Source organism: Protobothrops mucrosquamatus, unplaced genomic scaffold (assembly GCF_001527695.2).
Source record: "Protobothrops mucrosquamatus isolate PMUCROS unplaced genomic scaffold, P.Mucros_1.0 scaffold_89, whole genome shotgun sequence".
Classification (NCBI taxonomy): domain Eukaryota; kingdom Metazoa; phylum Chordata; class Lepidosauria; order Squamata; family Viperidae; genus Protobothrops; species Protobothrops mucrosquamatus.
The window spans coordinates 733,046-754,924 of NW_015386165.1; the positions used below are offsets into that span (position 1 = coordinate 733,046).

A 21,879-nucleotide genomic window follows, 5' to 3' on the forward strand; every position below is an offset into this window, starting at 1 on the left:
TATTGAGCAAAGTCCTCAGCCCTCCCCTCCAGGGGATCCTCCCCCCCCTCAACTGAAGGAGAGAGCGGGTCACCCTGAAGAGGGTGGCTGGGCGATTATCAGATGACGCAATGAGGGTGGAGTAGTAATTAGACCTCGCCACCCTCATTGCCACTAGGTAGGATCTAACATGCATCCTTGCCTGTGCTCGGTCGGATTCAGTTCGGCTAGCCCTCCAACTGCTCTCTAGGCGTCTTTTCCGGCGCTTCATCTCTCTCAGCTCCTCGGTGAACCAGGGAGCCAATTGAGATCTGCGTCGGGTCAGAGGCCGCAAAGGCACGACTTGGTTCAGTGCTGCGGCAGCGGCCACATCCCAGGCCGCCGCCAGATTTTCAGCCGAGTCGTGAACTAGATCCTCCGGATATGGCCCAAGCTCCGTCAGGAACCTCTCCGGGTCCATCAGGCGCCTGGGACGGAACCATCTATGCGGTTCCGTCTCCCTGCGGCGGGGGGGAGCGGTCCGGAAGTCCATCTTAAGGAGTGAATGATCTGACCATGACAGGGGCTCTATAACTATCTCCCCCATTTCCAGATCATTCTGCCACTGGCCAGAGACAAAAATTAGGTCCAGTGTGTGTCCTCCCGTGTGGGTGGGGGCATGAATTAATTATTGTGATCAAAATTTCTCTTGCTAAGCAAGGTGGTTATTAAACGAGTCATGCCTGATTGTATGTCCTTTTTTCTCACAGTTGTTAAGCAAATCCCTGCAGTTGTTATGTTAATCATGCTGTCGTTTAGTGAATCCAGCTTCCTTTATTGACTTTGTTGTCGAAAGCCAACTGGGAAGGTTGCAAATGGCGATCACATGATCGGAAATACTTGATGGTTGTCAAGCATTGGATCAGGTGACTACAGGGACACTGCAATGGCCGTAAGTGTGAGGACTGGTGGTAAGTCACTTTTTTCAGTAGTTATAATTTTGAATAGTGGCTAAACAAATGGTTATAAGTCAGGGTCTAGTGAAGCTTACTTCAGTGTATTCAGATACTGAATTGTGGCTGAAGCTGATGTTCTTGAAACTCAAAGTTGTTGATATTTTAGATAATTTTATTTTAAAACACCCACAGGGCTTTATTTCAAGAATGCCATTTTGTTTTTCTGGCACATTCCTCTGAATGTGGGACAGGCCTACAGGTTCACTAACAAGTCAACAAAAGCAGCTTCGTACTGTAAACCTGAATACAGCCTACACTCTGTTTGCCAAGAAAGGCATATTTTTGTGAAGGAGACTTTTCACTAATTTTCTTTCCCACTCTGCCATTCTTCGCTGTGCATTTTTACATGCTTGGACATCCCAGGCATATGGGGGAGTAGACAAAAGGCCTTTGAGAAGGACAACAGTTTTGAATGATCCTATTGTGCCCTGCCCTGAATCAAAGCATGCCTGGCTCTGATCATATGTAGAGATCGCCTCTCAGCTGTTCGGTCAGCTTGAACTAAGCTACCCGTGTTTTCAGCCAAAGCAGTGGATGGACGGAGGCAACAAATGTTTTCATTAAATCACATGATTCCTGTAATAATGCACCACAAACAAGAAGTAGATGTAACTAGAGTTTTTTACAGCAACAGATGTGAATTCTTTGGATTCCTGAGCACAACGCTGGCGTTTTTTTTCTTCTTTTGTTCCTGTCATGAATGGTTCTGCATTATTAGGAAAACAAAACAAAATAGTTGGGAGCATAAGTGTCTTAGAGGGGATGACTGAGAAATAAAATGAGCACGGTGAAATGGGGTGCTCTTGAACACAAGGACTGCTGAATTTTCTTCCTGAGAATACAGAAGAGGGGATAATACTCACACGGAGTCAGTGACTTAAGTTTAATTTCCCATCACCCCTCATTGCTTAGTTTTCTGTCTGTAGCAGAATTCTCTTAGTTGCCTTCCAGAAATGGATGGGTCTCAATGCAATGTTTACTTTGTCAAGCTCTGCTGCAATCTGTTGACAGAGCTGTGCAGGAAGAGAAAACAAGAAACATGCTGAGTTCCACTGGGGTACATAAAGCTGCTGAAATGGATTCTTAGACCTACAACTGGTGGGAGAGAGACATTTGGGAGCTCATGAGGCAAGTACAGATTCTGTATCAGCAGAAAAAAAGAGACAATTTGATGAAATGGGGGGGGCAGTTTCCAGAAACAGCCCAATCTTATCTTTGTCCCTCCAGAATTGGCTCACTTTGGTTAGATCTTAGGAAACAGAGCTCCAGACTCTAAAGCAGGGGTCTTCAAACATGGCCCTTTTATGACTTGTGGACTTCAACTCCTAGAATTCCTCAGCCAGCGTGCCTGGCTGAGGAATTCTGGGAGTTGAAGTCCACAAGTCATAAAAGGGCCAAGTTTGAAGACTCCTGCTCTAAAGCTACCATGGGAGAAAAATAGAACCAAATTTATAAGTTTTGTTTTTCAGAATGGAATTATACTTAACAGGCGAGCTAAATAGTCTCAAAGGGATGGTGCAAACAAAGTTTTGCAGAAGCTGATTTCTCAAACTGTGTTTCTTTTTCAGTAGTCATGATTTTGTTATCTCTAGTGATAGTGGCATCAACAATAGGAACATACACGAGTTGATGTCAGGAAGGAATTTTTTTTTTTTAAAGGCAAGTTGGGGCATAAATGCAATTGAGCCACTCCCCTTTTATATCTAGCACAAATGCACCCCACATAAAAAGCAGTGGGGCTTCTGTCTCTTGACATTTTAGACCTCCTATCCATGGATGTCCTTGAACACACATTGGTTTAAAAACTCAGGTAAACTCAGCTAAACAATGTCTTATACTATGTTTTTATTTTCTTATTTTTATTTATAATTTGCGTATATGTATGTAAAAAAGACACAAATCAAATTTTAGCATTTTATGTATAGTAAATCAATAGAAATAATAATAAAAAATAGAAAAGCCAGTTTTAAGCCAAAGAGAAGGAGTATTTATAATAAATGATTTTATTAAATATAATAGAGCTCATTGCTAGAGTATGAAATAAAAGTGTGAAGTAAATCTGAAATGATTTCTCCATCATAAAATAAGTTACTAAGCTATTTTCACTAGCTGATGCAATTTGCAGTCACTATAAAATTACCTTGAACATCTCGTTGTCCTCACGAGAGACATACAAACTAGGAAAACACAATGTGGAAACAACTTGGTGAAACTGATGCTTTTACAGTGGCACTGGAAGACCTGAAGGAGCAGGTTAGGGATGGATTGTCATGGAGACAATCTATCTATGTGGATGCTAGGAGTCGAAAATGACTTAGTAGCACATAATCAGTCAATCAATCAATAAAACCTCTAAGGAAACAAGACTGGGCCATATTACAAAGAACTGAATGGTACAATTAAGAATCAATGAATTTACCTCAATTCCCATATCATTCTACCTTTCAAGTTAGAATCATTGAGACAACCAAGGATGATATGATACTTCAGCTTTGGGGACAAGTCTGTCAGTCATTCAATCCAATATTCTCCCTTCCCTATCAGGGTGTTTTTACTATTTGACTGCTGTAACTTTCCCCACCCTTGTTAGGCATGGCTGTTGTAGCTTCATCTTTTGGCATCTGAGTGAACAAGAATTGGGAAGCTAAGGTCAGACATATCTGCTATTTTCCAAGTAATTAAACTAAGTCATATTTCTATTTGATTTGAATTGGAAGGTTATATGGGCTAGGTGATCATGATTAGTCAATCATGATTTATGGCTTAGCATCCTATGTGAATCCAACCAACTCTGGCTTATTCACAAACAATGCTTTAATAAAATGCTTTGGAACGATTTATGACTCTTTGTCTAAGCTTCTTGTATTTGGACACCGAAATGTCTTTCTACATTGTTCCCTTAAGCACAGTCCAAATTCCCTGCTTTCTCTTTTTCATTAGACTAAGAAAAGCTGTTTCAGGCCTGTGTGGCAAACTCTACTAGAAAGCTATATGTAATGCTCTTAAACAGATCTGGCTGTTACAAACATTGTGTGGAGCCTGAACCAGAAGGCAACGTTCAACAGACTTTTGATTTCCCTAGCCTGATTGAGCAGCCAGATTTTTTATTTACATAAACCCATTAGATAGTCTGAAAGGGCTCCAACAAGCAGCTTGAGAAAGGAACTGGACTTAATGCCCCCCCCCTAAACAGCTTATCTTCCTGACAGCTGATTATCTGACAATGATATGCTGCCCAGGATCAGCTCAGAGCCTATCTGTATTATATCCAGGGAAGAGATAGGAGATGTAGATCTACAATGCAGTGAGTCTGTTAACCTTACAGGAATGAGGTGTAAATACGGAAATTGGGTCCTGCCTTTTGGCAAAGGATATCCATGTGTTTCCTTGTTGGTGGAAATAGCTGTTTGGTACTTGATCTCGTCCAATCCCAAATCCAGAGATATCAAAATACATTCTCTAGGGTAGACCTTTCCACCTTACTTTTTTATGCCTCTTGCTTAAAACTGCATGTACTTGTATAGATAACATGACCTTGAAGAAGAGAACTGTATAAGAGTACTAGTGGAGATATATACATTTGATAGTTGACACAAACCCCCATAGTCAGAGTTGCAATGGCACTGAATTCAGTTGCTAGATGACAAAGCAAGAGAGACAATGACTTTCATGCCTATGGTTAGCTGGAGTCATCTTATCAGCTTCTTTGGGCACAGCATGCTGCACTATATCTGATCTGATCCTTTCCATCACATTCTTCTTACAATTATATTTTCTGCCTGTTCTTCTCTGAATTTTTTGTAACAATCTGGCCACTCAGTAACTTAACAGAATAACAGTTAGCAGGAAACTTTATACCATTTCAGACAAATGGTTGTCCATTCTCTTCTTAAAAACCTCGAGTGTTTTAGTACCCACAACTTCTGGAGGAAAGTCATTGTATTGATTGTTTTGACTGTCAGGAAATTTCTTCTTAGTTCTAGTTTGGTTCACTCCTTGATTATTTTCCATGCTGCTTATCCTGCCTTCAGGTGTTTTGACCCACTCTTCTTTGTGACAGCCCCTTAGATATTGGAACACTGCCATCATGTTACCACTAGTCTTCTTTTCATTAAACATACCCAATTCCCACAATTGTTCTTCATATGTTTTAGCCTTCGGTTCCTTAAGATATTAGTATACTGTATTTAGATCCATTGAAAATGAGTACAAATCACTTTCCCATTCTGGATCCTTTTAGTTTGCTAAATAATCAGAAGATTTAAGGGCTGCTTTTAGGCTAAGAAAAGTCTCAAAATGCTTTAGAATATATTTCATAGCTGTTCTGTGTTGAGCCTCAAGACTGACTTGTTATTGATGACAACATAAACTTTTGTTCAACAACTGAATTTCTCACTTAGTGAGCAGAACTGTCACTCATACTTCTGTGGGTTTCTTTCACATAGTAAATATAAAGTCATCGTGTTACTTCATGAACTTATCCATGATGAGTTTCAGGGTGGGGGCAAATAATGCAGAAGTGGTTTCCCACTGGCTTCTTCTGTGGTGCTTTTTCACTTTCCATGTTTCAATCCTGGGATCTCCTATCTAACCACTAGCTAGGTCTGACCTATTTATATTTTCTAAGGTCATCTAGACAATGCTGTGATATTTAACTTTAATGAAAAAAATGTACATACAGTATATATCTGTGCAAACTTTCATGTATGCTTGTGCTTACAGTATGTATTCATAGAAAATTCTAGTCAATATAAAATTTTAAGGGGTAAATTAGGTGTTTCACTAGTACAAATACTAAACAGGTAACTAAACTACCTTCACAGAATATATTGTACCATCATTTATATAGAAAACCAGCATTATATTCCAGTGCATGGACCAGAAACGAAAACATATTTTTTTTAAGAAAATTTGGAAGTAGATCCATGACTACTTAAGTAATCTTTCCCCAAATGGCTGACCTACAAGTGCTTGCCTGCAACAGCCATGAGGTGAGGAAAGCTGATCACATTCAATCAAAGCTGATATTCCTTTTCTTCCACCCAGCAGGTAATTGAACAAAGAACAGGGTAAGAGGCTTTTTGAAATATGCCCTTCAGTTGTATAGTCAATTCTTATCCATCTGGTTAAAGAATCATTGTTTGTTGGCTCCAGGAAACTGAATCAGAGATAGGACAGAACTTAGTCCTTTGAAGATGGAAATAAGGTTCTTCTATAGAAGCATGGTCTGAACTTCAATATTTGGTTTCAGTTCTTACTTTACCTAGGATTAAGAAATTGAAGACAAACTGCTCCAGTAGGTAGAAACACCAGACATTCTTGATGTTACAGATTGCATGGACTAATTTGTATCTGGCTTCTGGTCCAATTTGGGTACTGCAAATTCCATGACTACCTTGTTAGATAAATACCAGAAAGATGGCAGAAAAGTTCAACTCTTGATTTTCCTCAACCATTCTCTGACTCTAAATAATTTAAGTGCAATATTGTTCTGGACCTTTTGCTTCCAACGGAGATGGTAGCCTTATATACTAGTGACCCAGATCTTGCTTTATGTGACAATTCCAGTTTGGGATGGAAAATTATTGCTATGCCCCTCTGCATTTTGTTGGATTCATCTTGTTTTGATTTATCCCCCTGTGAATATTTTGTTGTTGTTAATTGCAAAGTCGTGTCCGATCCATCGCAACCATCTTCTGGAGTCCATTTAAGTTCACGCCTACTGCTTCAGTGACTCCATCCAGCCACCTCCTTCTCTGTCATCCCTTTCTTCTATTGCCCTCAATCTTTCCCAGCATTAGGCTCTTCTCCAGTGACTCCTTCCTTCTCATTAGGTGGCCAAAGTATTTGAGTTTCAACTTCAGGATCTGGCCTTCTAAAGAGCAGTCAGAATTGTTCTCTTCTAGGACTGACCGGTTTCAACGCCTTGCAGTCCAAGGGACTCGCAGGAGTCTTCTCCAGCACCATAGTTTAAAGGCCTCAATTCTTTGTTGCTCAGCCTTTCTTATGGTCCAACTTTCACATCTAGCATCCATATTACACAGATATCTTTTAGATATGGAAAGTAAGCTACACTTGTTATTTTTCAGCAGAAATGTTTTCTTCTTCTGTATAGAAAAAGGAGTCCTTTGTGCTCTTTATTCTACAGCATGGGCCCCAACCCACACTCTGTGGACCGGCACTGGTCTGTGGCATGCCAGAAACCAGTCTGAGCAAACAAGCATGCGCCGGATGCAGGCAGCTCATGAAACCACACCCACTCCAGTCCACGGAAAAACCTCTCTCCACGGAACCAGTCCCTGGTGCCCAAAAGGTTGGGGGCCGCTGTTCTACAGGATTGGATTCAATAATGAAGTGCTACAATATCTTTAAGAATCCATATTCTATAATACTCTCATTTGTATGCAGTACTGAGCATGTGGGGGTGTGGCCCCTGCTCATGGTGCAATACATATGGACCAACTCTCTCATATTTCCACAGACAATATGAACATGTGCAGGCAGAAGCCTTAGCAAGTTTCTGTGGAAATTCAAACCCCGCAGTACAAACTTTGCAGATGTTGGGCAATCCCTTCTATGCATAGTTGTGTATATAAACAGTGTGTTCCCACAAACGTTTGACACGAAAGTTGTTGATACTGGAGGAGCTCCGTGCAAATCAGTGCACACTGCATCAAGCACAGAATTTTGGTTTGGCCCTATTTCCTCTCTCACTCATCCAGCCAAGGAGGAGGACTTCTGAATTAAGCAATTGTAAACTATCAGCAAGATATTTGCAGATACTGCAAACATTCACTCTGAATGCTACTTTTCTTGGAGGCAGAATTAACACCTGGTTCCAAATTGAAAGAGAAAGCTTTTCCTGCTGCAGTTTCCTCTGCTAAATCATAGACTGCAGTGTTTCTCAACCTTGACAATTTTAAGGCATGTGGACTTCAACTCCCAGAATTCCACAGCCAGCATTGCTGGCTGTGGAATTCTGGGAGTTGAAGTCCACATGCCTTAAAATTGTCAAGGTTGAGAAACACTGTCATAGAGGAACTTGAAATTTAGCCTACTGAGGTCAAAACTGTCTGTTTCACTGCACTACGGAATGCTTTTTTTATTATATTCCCTTTGCTCTACATTTAAAAGTTCTGGATGTTATCAGTGTTACAACCTTACCTCAGATCCCTGATAATTTTCATTTTTTTCCCTGCATCTCTCCCCCCCCCCGCCACCTCTGCTGACCTTCTACATTGCCCTCCCCCCCCTTTTTTTTTGAAGTTGTATCTCAAGCTGGTAGTTTACACAAAAGCAAGGCATTTAAATTATCCCCGGCTATTCCCAAAATGTTTATTCATATAATTGTATTTTATAAAACATAGACTTGGACGACATCATCCTCTACACTATACTGTGATTTCATGGGAACTCACTTCTTTAATATAAGGAGCCATCTGAGCATATCCCTCAAATCAGTGTAAATTTCTGTTTTGGCCCTGCATGTGTTGATGACCACAGAGTGAAGAAGGAGGAGAGACCAGCCATTCCTCTTGCTCACCACTTCTATTTTTATGTTGGGTGATGTGTCCTGGCTTCTTTTTAGGTCATGGAACAAAGTGTGTGTATGTCTGTGTGTACATGTCTGTATACTAGGAAGGAGACATGCTGAAGCACATACCAGCCCTGGGATTGCAATCCTTCTTGCCCATTGCCAGACTGCTATTCTAGCTGCTTGTAATTGGAGTAGCTTTTTCTGTATCACACAAACACACACACACACACATACACACACACACACACACACACAGAGAGAGAGAGAGAGAGAGAGAGAGAGAGAGAGAGAGAGAGAGAGAAACTTGGATTTTTGCTTTGGCCTTTTCTACTTATATTGCAGCAGAACAGGGCACATATTATAAACAAAAAGTAAAATGCCTTTTTTCCAAGGGATTATTTTTTTAAATTCCCTACAAAATAACGGTTATTTGTGCTTTTACAGCTGATTTAGAACAATCCAATTATGCACAGCAGTATTGCTGTGTTCTCAGATAAATAAATGAAGCCTACAACAGCAAAAACTGAGCATTGTTTGATACCCACAAACAGGGACAATTCAGGCAACATTACATTTCATTCATTTCAATGGGAGGATAAAGCGCTGCTTAAATCTTACCCATTTAATTCCACAGGATTCAAAATACTTAATTTTGGCTGGAGGATATCCACTTCACAACACATTTTACTAAAAAAAAAAGTATTTTTAAAAAACACACACTCAATTGTTATAAACACCAAGGATCTTCATATCATCATGCTTATTTGAACTCAGCCTGGGATTCCAACTAGTAGCACTGTTCATCCATGCCATCTTTTTCCTTCATTGTAAACAATAATTTTGTGTTTGGGTAAGTATAGAAGTATTCTGTTGTGACACAGCATTGGGTGATGATTGAAATACTCCATTTGTAGAAATGTGCCCCGCATGGACCATCACAAAAACCATGCCAGAAAAGCTGTCCCCCAAGGATTATTTTTTTTATTGCTTAGGCAGCTTCAATTGTACAAGCCACCTCAATAGTTATATTACATCCTCTGTTCTGAACATATTAAATCTTCTGTGACTGGAGACTTTTAAGTATGAAGAAAGAGTTCTGCTGGCCTCATAAACTCACACAATATCTCTGACTGTAGTGCTGGTAGTTCTGTATCAGAAATGGGAACAAGAGGTTTGTGGAGAAGAGTTGGAGCCACCACTGCCATCGCAAATATAACACAGACTTAGTGGGCGGATGGGGAATGGTGGCTGCCAAGTACATAAACACCATTGTTCTCAAAACTAGAAAAGGATGAGTTGCTGGAGAGCTTTTTTTATGGTCTAATGCAGGTACTTCTCCAAACTGTGCTACTTATAATCCAAAGGCCAAGAAACCCCATTTGTATTCTTCATTGTTATATTGCTTCTATAACAGAAACACAGCTAAGTTCTCTAGATATAGTTAAACTGAATCTTTTATCCACAAGAATTGGGAATGCTGGCTAGGGATGTTGGCAGCCAGAGCTCAGCAATATCTGGGGAGTCACATGTGGCTCTCTCCTGAGTTACGTTGTGCCTGTGAAAAACATCATTTCAATCATTATTTTTTTTTTTAAAAGACTCTTAATTTTTACATTTGTAAAGAGCTCTTAAAGCAAACATGTCAAACACAAGGCCCGGGGGCTGGATGCGGCCCGCGAAGTGGTTTCATGTGGCCCGCGAAGCCATCCTGGAAACAGTGAGGAAACGGCCCCCACTGCCTTGGCCTTGGCCCAGGCCGGCCGGGAACCAATGTACAATTTTGTGGTGGCCATCTATGCTGAAACGCATTCAATCTTAGCTCCACAAGGCCGTCTGGAAACAGCGAGGAACCAGCCCCTGCCATGTCGGCCCCACCCCCTGGGTGCATGCTGGGGAGGTGTCACCCTTTGTGAGGAATGAAGAAATGCACCATCGCCTGGAAGTGGCCAGCAAATGGCCCTCACTTACTTCACATATCTGGCTTGATGGCCTCCGGCGGAGGGGTTTCAGCAGGCAGTGAGGCTCCTCCAGTGGACCATACCTTGGCACTTGCCCCGGTCCCACCCCCTTCTGCCAGAGACCCTCAGATCTGTCCCACTCCTGCCCAGGCCCCTGCAGGCACCCTTGTCGCAAACGATGTACAGCTGGCCATGCCCACCCAATAGGCCACACCCACTCTGTCCACACCCACCCAGTAGGCCACATCCACCCAGTAGGCCACACCCACCCAGCCCACCCGAGGGCAACCGCAATGCTGATGCGGCCCTCAATGAAATTGAGTTTGACACCCCTGTCTTAAAGTATACGGCACCTTTGCAGAAAAATCCTCTCACCTTGATGTGGACACAGCATAGGCAGCTTTACCATTTGCCTTCCTTTCTATTCCCCATCTAATTTGCAATCTTTTGTGGGTAAGGATGACAGAAATGGTGGGCACTTGATCCTCTCTGTACAATCTGCAATGGCAATGGAGTTGGGACAGTACAGTACCCAACATAACAGAAATATAGTTTCTGGATAGAGACATCTGCTGGGCATTTTTTTAAAACCATTTTTTTTGGTGGGGTATAAGCAGCCAAAATCTACTTTTGTTTTGGGAACCGGATCCCCTTTGCAAGCTGCCAGTTCACTAGCTAGGTGTGTCATGCCTGAGGGAAAAAAAATTGTTGTGCCTATGCATCATAAACATGGTATATGCTTATATTTCAGCCAACAGAAGCAGTAGGCAGACAACCTGGAGGAGTCCTACAAATAGCCAGTCACAAAGGTTTAGAATGCTTGCCAACAACACCCATTGCCTTTCTAGACACAAACCACAGGGCAACACTGTTACTATAAAATTTTGCTTGCAGGATGATCCATTTTCCTCTCTTGCCATGCTACTTTTTTAAAAGGGGGGGGGGAGAAAGAAAGAAATAAGAAGGCATTCTGTTTTTTCGAAAAAGGCAAACACCTGGAAGCTTGGATGACACATGTGTTTGACTCATTAATTACATTTATGAAGGCGCTTTCTAATGGGCTGCACAAACGTCCCTCCTGTAATTCATAGAGATGCTCAACAGTTTTATTGTAAGTCGGGGCCCATTATTCTGCCCAGCTGCTAGAGAACCACTGCTGAACGATTGTCTCTCCTATTAAGCAGTCAGCATAAACTCTCCTTGTTACAGCCTGGGACATCGCCTCCAGGGCAAGCGTACACAGAAGAGCAATTGCCGAATTGCGTATGAAAATTATAGTTTTATTGTCCGTACAAATGAAGGTTTGACTCTGACACCCGCTCCGCTCTGCTTTTGTGATAAAGAAGCAATTCTTTCACCAAACAAATAAGCACAGCACACCATTGTAATCCAAGAAACAGGCACTATTTATGCATTGGAAAGACAGGCTCACATTTGTACTGAAGAGCTAAAGAGTCTAAGGTCCCAGAAGCTGTTTTTTTTTTTTAATAAATTGGAGATGGGGTGGGGGATGGAATGAGTACCAAAACATTAGACAGAGTTGGAAAATGCTCATGGTATCATTCTTGTTAATTTAACAGGCATGACTGATAAGTTGGGACCATGTATTTTATGTTTATGTAGGCATCTTCACCACCATAGCGCTCAAAAGCTTCCAGTGTCTCTTGAATCAAGTCTCCAATATTTTCTCGCTTCTGCTGGCTGTAGTCAATGCCATCGCCAGAATTCACTGAAGAAAAAAAGAAAGAAAGAAAATTAGTTGTGGTGGTTGAGGGTGCTCCACCACTGGGGGTTTTCAAAACAGACTAGCAGGATTCATTGAATCTAATACAACCTTTTTCTGCTACATGTCATAGGTAGTGTAGGTTAACGGTACCTTCACAGGGTAACTTCCTCATTTTTGGTACAACTAGAAAAGCAGGAAATGTCCTAAAACAAATACACTTCTATTTTCTTGCAAGTTATTCAGCAAAAACCTCCCAGGCAGACTGCAAAGTTTTTTCCAGCCATATTGCTGACAGGAGAGCATGTTCTGCCAACCAACAGGTTACTCTTGGTGTGCATGGCAATGTGGATGCATTGATGGAGTACAGAGACTAAAGAAAACGAGAGCCACTTCAAATGTAACTTGATATGCTGTAGAGTTTGCCTGAAATCCAGGGCTCCAGGCATTCCCTCCTACATAAGTTAGGGGGCTGCCCAATATCTAAGTATCTATTTGTAGGGACGTTGCCATGAATCAGATACTTCATATCCATGCCAGTGTTTTGGTCCACATTTAACCTTGCTTGATAATGAGTTGATACCGAGGCAGTCAACTAGTTCTGAGTAAGCTCAAGCCTAGGAACAAAAGAGAAGGAAGTACAATGTCGTATTATAATGACTATATTACTATAAATTGTCAGTAGATTGAAACTATTGCCAAAAAATGGGGGTGGGAAGACTTACCCAGAAAGAAGATAAAAATTGATTTGCATAATATTTGTATATGGTAATCTTAGTGCGTGGATACAAATTTAGAAATAACTGCTATCTGTCTATCCTTGCTGCTATGTCATGGTCCTTTAATTTTGAAAAACAGATCTGGTTGCCATATTGCACAGAAAAATATATCTCACTGGAGTAAAGAAAACAATGACCAAATGAGCTGGGCTTCTGCTTTTGTTTGCTCATTTTTCAGGATAACCTTTAAGACCATGGCTTCCCCTAGTTTATTATCCCTTTTATATTTAAATTGGGCTTGCATAGGATAATCTGCAAATGGAGAAATGTTCCCAGGAAAAGAGAACATATGGCCATCCTGCTCTCATTAACACTCTGCTGGGCCTTTTCCTGCTGTCTTAATGAAATTGACGGTGTTAGAATACCCTCCACGATACCAGGAAGATTCTGAATCATGAATTGGTTCTAGATGACAGGCCAGGCAGGTTTCAGTCTCAGGATCTGAAGCTGTCTTCTAGCTTACAGTTGATGAGTGAAGTGCAGAGAGCTGGATACCTAACAAAGGCTTTTGGCCACTGCCAAACACCAGAACTAGTTGTTCAGGGAGAATGAGTTCAAGACTGCAGAACTGGCACAGAGGATGCTGTGTTTGTTACAAACTCTTCTACTGAAGAAAATACAATATCATCTTAATTCACCCAATTTTCTTCTGAAAAAAATTTATTGAATTAAGTCAAAGTCAAGAATAAAAGTTATTAGAAGTTCTACCTCAGATCAGTGTTTTTCATCTCTTCTGCAGTGAGGCAGCTCAAGAGCTTATTGGGAACACATATTTGCTGCAAGATGACATTCAAGTGAAAACATTCTAGATACTGGTGCATACAGCATATGAAATACATGTAAAATGTAGACAACAACCTTTTTTCCTAGGATTTTGATGGCACACATGTATTTGAAAATAGGTCTCAAAGATATAGAAAAGTGCCATCGATCTCAATGAAACATAAACAACTTCTACTTTAATATTCTGTACAGTTTCAGTGATGGTCAATGGGACAATGCTGGAGTAATGTTCATAAATCACGGCCATATAAGGGAGCATCCTACAACTCGTGAAGCAGAAGTATATTCAGAATCATACCAAAAATAATTTGGCAATAAGCACTGGATGATTTAGACATTTGGCAGCAAGATACTGACTTTTTTTCAATCTCTTATATCTTTGGCTCTAACCCTGCTGGAGAGGTGACTGCTGGAAGGTTATTTCATGGCTCATGTGACATTAAGTGAGCTCACTTTTGTTAATAGCAGACAGGTGTCTAAACCATAAAACTCAAGAGCTCTTCTAACACAATTCATCCATTCCAGTAGCAATATTAGAGAAGTCAACAAAACTAAGAAAGACGCCACATAATCTTTTCTGTCTGGGAGCTGCAGCTGACGCTTTTCTGTTTCAGGTGTCTGAATTTTTAAAAAAAGTAAGCTCCTGGATTTTTTTTTTTTAAAAATGGAAAACTGTAATTAAACAATGTTTCTGTTAGGTTTTAAACAGGCAACCTTCTGTATCTAAGTGAAGATCTTAACCGCTATGCTATTTGGGAGGCAAAGGGGGGGGGCAGAAGTTATAGAACCTATTAGAATGCAGGGTAAGCATTGACTAGAATGCAGGGTAAGCATTGCTGATATATTGTTGAGATTAGCGCACAGAAATGCTCTGGTGCAGGGGTGGGGAACCTTGGCCCTTTTATGATTTGTGGACTTCAACTCCCAGAATTCCTGAGCCAGCATGGCTGGATCAGGAATTCTGGGAGTTGAAGTCCACAAGTCATAAAAGAGCCAAGGTTCCCCACCCCTGCTCTAGCACATGGGGTTTCCAAACTTGGCACCTTTAAGACTTGCGAACATCAACTCCCAGAATTCCCTACCCAGCATGGCTGGATGAGGAATTATGGGAGTTGAAGTCCACAAGTCTTAAGGTTGCCAAGTTTGAAACCTCTGCTCTAGCTGCAGTGCAAATGGACAGAAGGATTCAAGACAACATAAAAGGGAGAATGATGTCCAAAGTAGAAAAACACACCTTCGAAGTCATTTGAAGGTGAACAGGGGAATAATGGGGAGAGGTGCCATCCTTTTCTGCCCTTCAGAAATTATTGCCTGCCATTTTAGCAATGAGAAAACTGGGCTATGAGGATAGGTCCAGTCTAGGTTAGTCATCTAAGCTTCATATTGCTAAGACCATACAGAATCAGGCATTTTTATAAATATTTATTCTTCTGGAAACTCAACCTCACATTCATGAACTAATTGCAAAACCTTTGGTGATTTCATATTTCTAGATACATGCCTTCATTGTAGACTAGAAAGAAGTCATATACAGTATATGCAGAAGAACAGCTAGGGACAGAATATAGAAATCAAACCCATATCTCTGCCACCCCCAGGGATTAAATCTTATGCATTTTCATCCTCTTCTTTTGAGTTAACAGACTCTTAGCCACGCCTTTCCCAGCCTTGAGATTGGCATGGACCAATTTAACGGTGCCCTTCTCTGATTTGGTTTCTTTTTCAACCTTACATCCAGTAGGACAATACTACTGAAAGCTGAGCGGTATAATGACCTTCAAGGCTGGACCTGATTTCATCACTGTAACATGCTAATACAAGTTACAGATTGGCCCCTGGATCCAGTCACTTTGCTAAATACAAAAGTATTATGCAGTCTACATCTCTGTCTCTAAAGCTAAACTATATAAAGATAGTTCATGGGTCTTTAAAATGACATTCTCAGCAGAAAACATTACAGAATTAGAAAAAAAAAAAGCTAAATATATTGAAGTAGAACAAAGAGATCCATCGGTATCGTAACACAAACACTATATCACTGCGTCTCCCTCAGATCGTTAGGTTTTCTAATTTGAGGTTGGTTTTTTTAGCATGGCATGGGCATCACTGATTTGTTATGAAAAGAGCAAGGAAGAGCATTCCATTGGGGCCTGAAACTTACACCTTTCAAAAAAATTGAAGTTCATTGGGTTAAGCTTGCAGATTACATTCTAGCTATATGGACGTGACTGGGAATGCTCCAAGAGCATCAAGCTGGGGGAAATCTCAAGACAGTCCCCATTTTCTCTGCTTGGCAAAGTCAGGGGTTGATAGAGAAGGGCATGGCATTTTAAAAACATCAGGCTTGTTGTTTTTAACATCTCAAAATAGTTATGGTATGCCTACTTCAGTCTGAATATACCCAGTGCTATCATTATTCTGGTGCTAAAGGAAAAGGAGGAGGAGGAGAGATCTCATTACAGAATGCACTCCTTTGGAGTTCGGAAGCGGCATGTACTGTAGGCCACAAGTTGCTCATCATTTGCCAGGGGGCTCACTTGATGCCAATGGTTGCTAAAACATACAGTGATTCAACCTTCCCCAAATATTTTGAGGATGACTTCCTTAAATCCGGGTAATGGATCATGTCCCCCCCCCCTCAAATATTAGCTATTTTACAGAAAAGAAACACAGAATTACTTTTGCATGTGTGTATTGGAGGGAGAGGGAATTAACAATCACCCTAATCGTACTTATGTGAGATGTGGCAATAGTTTGTTCCTGTCCAGAAAATTAGGGGAAAGATGCCAGAGTAGCAAAATCACTCTACTGTAGAAAATATTGCGGCTTGGAGGATTGAGTAAAAAAAAAAAAAAAAAAAAAAGGTGAAAGAATCTGACACTAAGAGAAGCCACATAAAGAATGGCACCAAATTATGCTCAGACGATCGTTACTGACGATGTATGCTGTGTGCCAGGCTCCTCTTCTCAAGACAGCTATATTGTTTTCTCTAATTTCATGACCCAGTTTATAAACAACATTGCCAAAAGGCTATTTCAGCAAAGAAGTCACCCACTAAGCCCACAATAGTTGCTTTGCACAGCGATAGGAATTAGCAAATCTTTAAGGCAAAGTTGGGAATGATTAACCCACCAGGACAACATCCACCCCAGCATTTGCCAGCACTCGACAGATGAGTCATACTGATTTCCTATCTGCAAACCTAAGGCTAAGAATCTAGTCATAATAATAATTAGAATGAAAACATGAAGAGGGGAGAGCATAAAAAAAAACCTGCCACCGATGCACAACATTTTCAGTCTGCCTGTCTCTGGTGTAATGTTATTTCTGGGTTATTTATTGTATAGTGAACATGTGGGCAACTAAAAAGAAATAGCTGTCTGTATGATGCCAGAACCTGGATTGGATTCAAGCTGTTTACTGAAGTTTCCCTCAGTGGCAGAGAATTAATCAACATGAAGAAAAATTTGGAGGCCACATCTGTCTTGCCAGGCTCCCAAAGTGAAACGTCTAGCAGACACAGCATGAAGCAAAGGATCTTGTCCTAGGAAGCAGAACAGTTATTATTACTATGCATAGGGAAAAAAAAAATACTCATTCAACACATAAAAGAGCTGCTGATTTAAGCCATTGGAATTAGAAATAGTGAGAGCTCAGAGAATCAACAATTTCCAGATTAAGGCATCTGTTATTACCTGCATAAAGGTGCTTATTATATTTAAAGGTAGCTTCTGTTTTCTTATCTCTTAAGAACTGTTTCAGGTGGTGAGGTAAGGCAATATTTAAATTGGGACTATAGGGAACCAATAGGAGTCAGTGGCTACTACTGGGGGATTTGGTTGAGGAGACATCCTTTGCCATTGCCGTTACCACAAGAGGACATTTCTGCATCAATACACTGCATGCACCTCCTTCCCCCTTGCAGGGATGAGACAACAATATGCTGACTTGCAAATTAATCTTTAAATTAGATATTTTAACTTGCATAACATAACATGAACATATTTGGGATAAAACTGAGCTTTGATTCCACTTCTGACACTTATCCAAAATGACCAGCACTATGTCCTTCCTGTTAGCAAGAAATATTGCATATGGCATCATGAACTAAGGTTCAAAATCCATTATTTGAAAATGTCAATGAAGCAAGCATGGGCAAAGGAGACCAATATTCATGAGGTCTGTAGCATATTGGAGATTGTGAGTTGGAATGTAAGAGGTGCATGAATTAGTGCCTTAAATGAAAGAAAGAAAAACAGGCATATTATAGGTAAAATTAAGATAAGGTAAGGATGTAATGGATCTGAATGAAATTATCTGGTCTTGTGGAGTGGAAGAAATGAAGGTGTAGCTTTAATTAAGAATAAAACAGATAAACTGTGGATCAGAAAGTAGGCAATGTTGCCATCTAGAAGAAGGAGCATAAGAAAATAGGAATTCACAGGCTGATGATAGTTACATATTACGCTCCAATCAATGGTACTAATCAAAAGCTCACAGGTGACTTTGGAAAAAAAATGCAACATTTTGAACAAATGGGATGGACTTGCGGAATCATTCTTTTAAATGCCATAAATAGTTAGGTAAGAATAAGATGATGGCATACAAAAAATGATTAGGCCATTTGGAGATTCAAGACAATGGTTTGGTGAACAGCATCAATATTACAGAATGCCATAGATGTGTGTTATGCTAAAGGAAAATATGAAAAAAGTTGGTGAAATAATGATGTGAAAGAGATTGTGGAAGAGAAATAATGCATAAAAGGGAAGTGCTGCTGTAAAAATGAAGACAAGGGAATTATGTTGTACAAGGAGGAAAAAAGATGATTGCAAAGTATATAATAAAAGACAACAAGAAATAAAAGAGAGAAAATATAGATCAATATTGATGGAATTAAAAAAATGTTTTGGAAACGGATGAAAAAGGCTAAACAAGGAACCTCCCATAGACTAATAACATAAGAAGAAAATTGAGGAAATTATTGGTGATAAAACTAATGCGAGGGGAGATTGGAAGGAATATTCTCTGTGAGAGAGTAAAATGTTGAAGAGTAAAAATGAAAGAAATAGTATAAATGTCAGTATCTAAGAAAAAACATTGAGTAAAAGTTGCTAAAAGCAAAGTAAAAAAAATGCTGTGAAAACATTGAAAAAGACTGAAGGCGTAGTTGGTGTAACAGGAGAAACATTAAATAATTATCATGAAATGGCTATCTAATTTGCTTATTGTTTGTGAGAAGTTTGTAACTGTATTTGATAATTTCAAAAATACTGACACCATTCCAGTTTGCAAAGGAAAATATAGCAAGAGTGAAAGAAAAAAATTATAGTGGAATTATTTTTTTCAGGGTAGCCAGAAGGTCTGTAATAAAATCTCAACTGAAATGTTATGAGAGGTGACACTGAGCAAAATTTTTAGAGATACAATCTGGCTTTATGCCAAGGAGGGAATGTGCAGATTGGAGATTTGTTCTTCAGCCATGTATGAATATATAAATATATTAAAATTTTGTGGATTTTGGAGTTGGAACTGCTTGTTATTTGATGGAAATAAAGCATATATAAGAATAAATGGATTACATAGGGAATAGTTCAACCCTAAGCAGGTAGTAAGACAAGTGTAAAAATTCCACTCATTGCTTAATATATTTATTGATAAATGTATACTGTACATAACTTGTGGTGCTTTTAATGTTATGTCAGTTGTGGATGTGAACGTATGCAAAATTTTGTATGCTGGAAAGCCACATTACTGCTGCGCAAGGCAGTCAGGAGCATGGCTCTAACAATGTTCCAGAGACCAAGAATGGAAAGTGGACTGAATGATTTCAAGTTGTATATAAATGGCAAAAAAAAAATTGAAGTTGGAGAATTTGTATACCCTGGTAGAACATTTACCAAAGATAGGGAAATAGATGCAGAATCTTTGTGATGCAGAAAGGTAGAAGTATCTGATTTGTCTAGAGAAATGAATATAAAAGAAAAAAAATGGCTATCTGTAAGAAGTATGCTTTTGTCCACTTCTTATATGGAAATGAGAGCTGAGTATGTCAAGAGACATAGAAGTTAAATGCAATCAAATGGGCTACTTAAAAAGTGGATGCAATTAAGCAAGAAGAAATAAGGTCAAGTATAAATGAGTGATGAATGAATATGGATTGAATTCAAAAGTCAGCGACTAACACAAAAGAAGCAAAGCCAATGGAGTGGTTATAAAGAAGCTGATTGAAGATATATGAAGGAAGAATGAATGGGTCAAGATGAAGGGAAAGACTAAGGCAGGTGGATGGATGAAGTTAATGAGATCCTCAAAGAAAGTAATGTGAGAAATTTAAAGAATAATGACAGCTCTTTAGGTGGCATATGCATGTGATAGAAGCAAGGATGGCAGGCAAGGATAAAAAAAGATACAGAGAAGAACAGTAAATGGATTGGTATAAATTAGATTCCCCCCCCTTTTGGTTTTTTTAAAAAATAGCAATGTCTCCTCTTATCCCCGTCTGCAAGAAATATTCTATCTTTACAGTGAAACCCAATTTACATATTTTTTTACTGGAAAAGAGAAGGAACAAGAAAAAAGCAAGCCTGCACTGAGACATAATATTATTAAAATAATTTTGCTGTACTTTATTGTTTCGGTAAGTGGTTTCCTGACCTTCAGAATGCATTTAAACTTATATCCCCTTTTGGCTGAATTTTTAATAAAATGAGCTGGATCCAAAAAGGGAAAGGTTGAGAATTATTGGTTTAGATTAGACCATTTTTGGGAAAGATTGCTGCTGGACATAAGGCTTGTTAGAAGGAAATGAGTTCCAGTACTGAATAAAATCTGTTCATATCTACAGAAGTTTTTTTAGAGTGAAAATGTTCTATAGTGATTCTTATTCTTCTACTTATAGGGGTGACGGTTGTCTGTTCAAGATGTTTAAACTTTAGGTTGCGATCAAACATCTGTTAAAGCAGTGACAACACACTTGACCTTGCAGCTGACTTTTTCTTTTTCTCAAGGTTTCAGACATCATGGAAGAAATAAATTGAAACTGGAATGATTGAAAGACAGAAAACTCACCTCGCAGGATTTTAATAGTTTGAGCCTGCCCAGCTTCTTTTTGAAAAGAAGAGAATTCAAAGAGGGTTCTGAAGAGCCTTTGAAATAGATGGCAAAATTCCAGCTTAATTTTTTTCCCTTACAAAGATAGGAGCCCTGATGCCCAGATTCAACCATTTGATGGAGAAACTGTCTATCTATAATACCTCTCTCACTCTCACATCACATGTCATTAAATATTCACTCTCACTATCATCTTTGCCCAAATTTCCATTGCTCTTCGATTCAATCGTTTTCATTTCTTCCAGCCTTAAAAGCTTGAGAACATGAACCCTGAATTCTTCCAAATGATCGGGGGGGGGGGGTCCTTAAAAATTAGTGTTTTGGCATTGAGCTGCTCTCTGCTCCTCAGCAACAAAAGCCTTCTTGTCTCCATTCCTCAAAAACAAAGAGAAAAACCTATCTCCCATTCACATTTTCATTGTGTGCCTGTATCTGGCCATTTACAACAACATAACAAGTCTTTGCAATTGTTAAGGAGAAAGCTGGTCTTCTCTGTAGGCACCATTCTGTTTATTTGTGTTAAAAAAAAACCTTTGCTAGTTGTGATGCAGGAAGGACAGCCTGGCAGGGGGCATTTTTGCAGCCAGGTTCACAATAGCTTTAGCCATGATTATAGCATATAATATAGAACCCCTAGCTATGTGTGAAAGAAAAAAAGTAGCCACACCCTTAGTCCAGAGGCTGGGAAGTGAGGTGAGGCAAGTGTTATTTATTGCTTTCAAAGCAGGGAAAATCAAGCTACTGTTAAGTACTGTTTTTACCAGGATTATGAAACTGACTAGAAATCAAGTAGGATTAAGTCTATGTTTACTGATAACTCCTGCTTATATAAATAAGGAAAATCAATCAGGCTTGTTTTTTTAAATATAAAAGTATTGTGAAAGTAACTAGAAACCAATGAGAAGGTTTAAGATCAACTTCACTGATAGGTTGTCATTATTCCTTTCCTAGAATCGATTGCAGCGGATGGAGAATGCAAGAGCTGAGAAAGCATGTGTCCAAATGCCATGAG

The 21,879-nt window shown here is 39.7% G+C and overlaps 1 protein-coding gene across 1 annotated transcript in view; it reads right to left on the reverse strand.

Annotated features, from left to right (window-relative positions):
• Positions 1-11,729: 11,729 nt before the first annotated feature.
• Positions 11,730-21,879, reverse strand: part of PACRG (parkin coregulated) — a 248,350-nt gene continuing 238,200 nt past the window's right edge. The window contains exon 5 of the mRNA XM_015814601.1: positions 11,730-12,198. Coding sequence (XP_015670087.1) covers positions 12,038-12,198 — 161 coding nt within the window. The 3' untranslated portion in view covers positions 11,730-12,037. The remainder of the gene's footprint in view (positions 12,199-21,879) is intronic.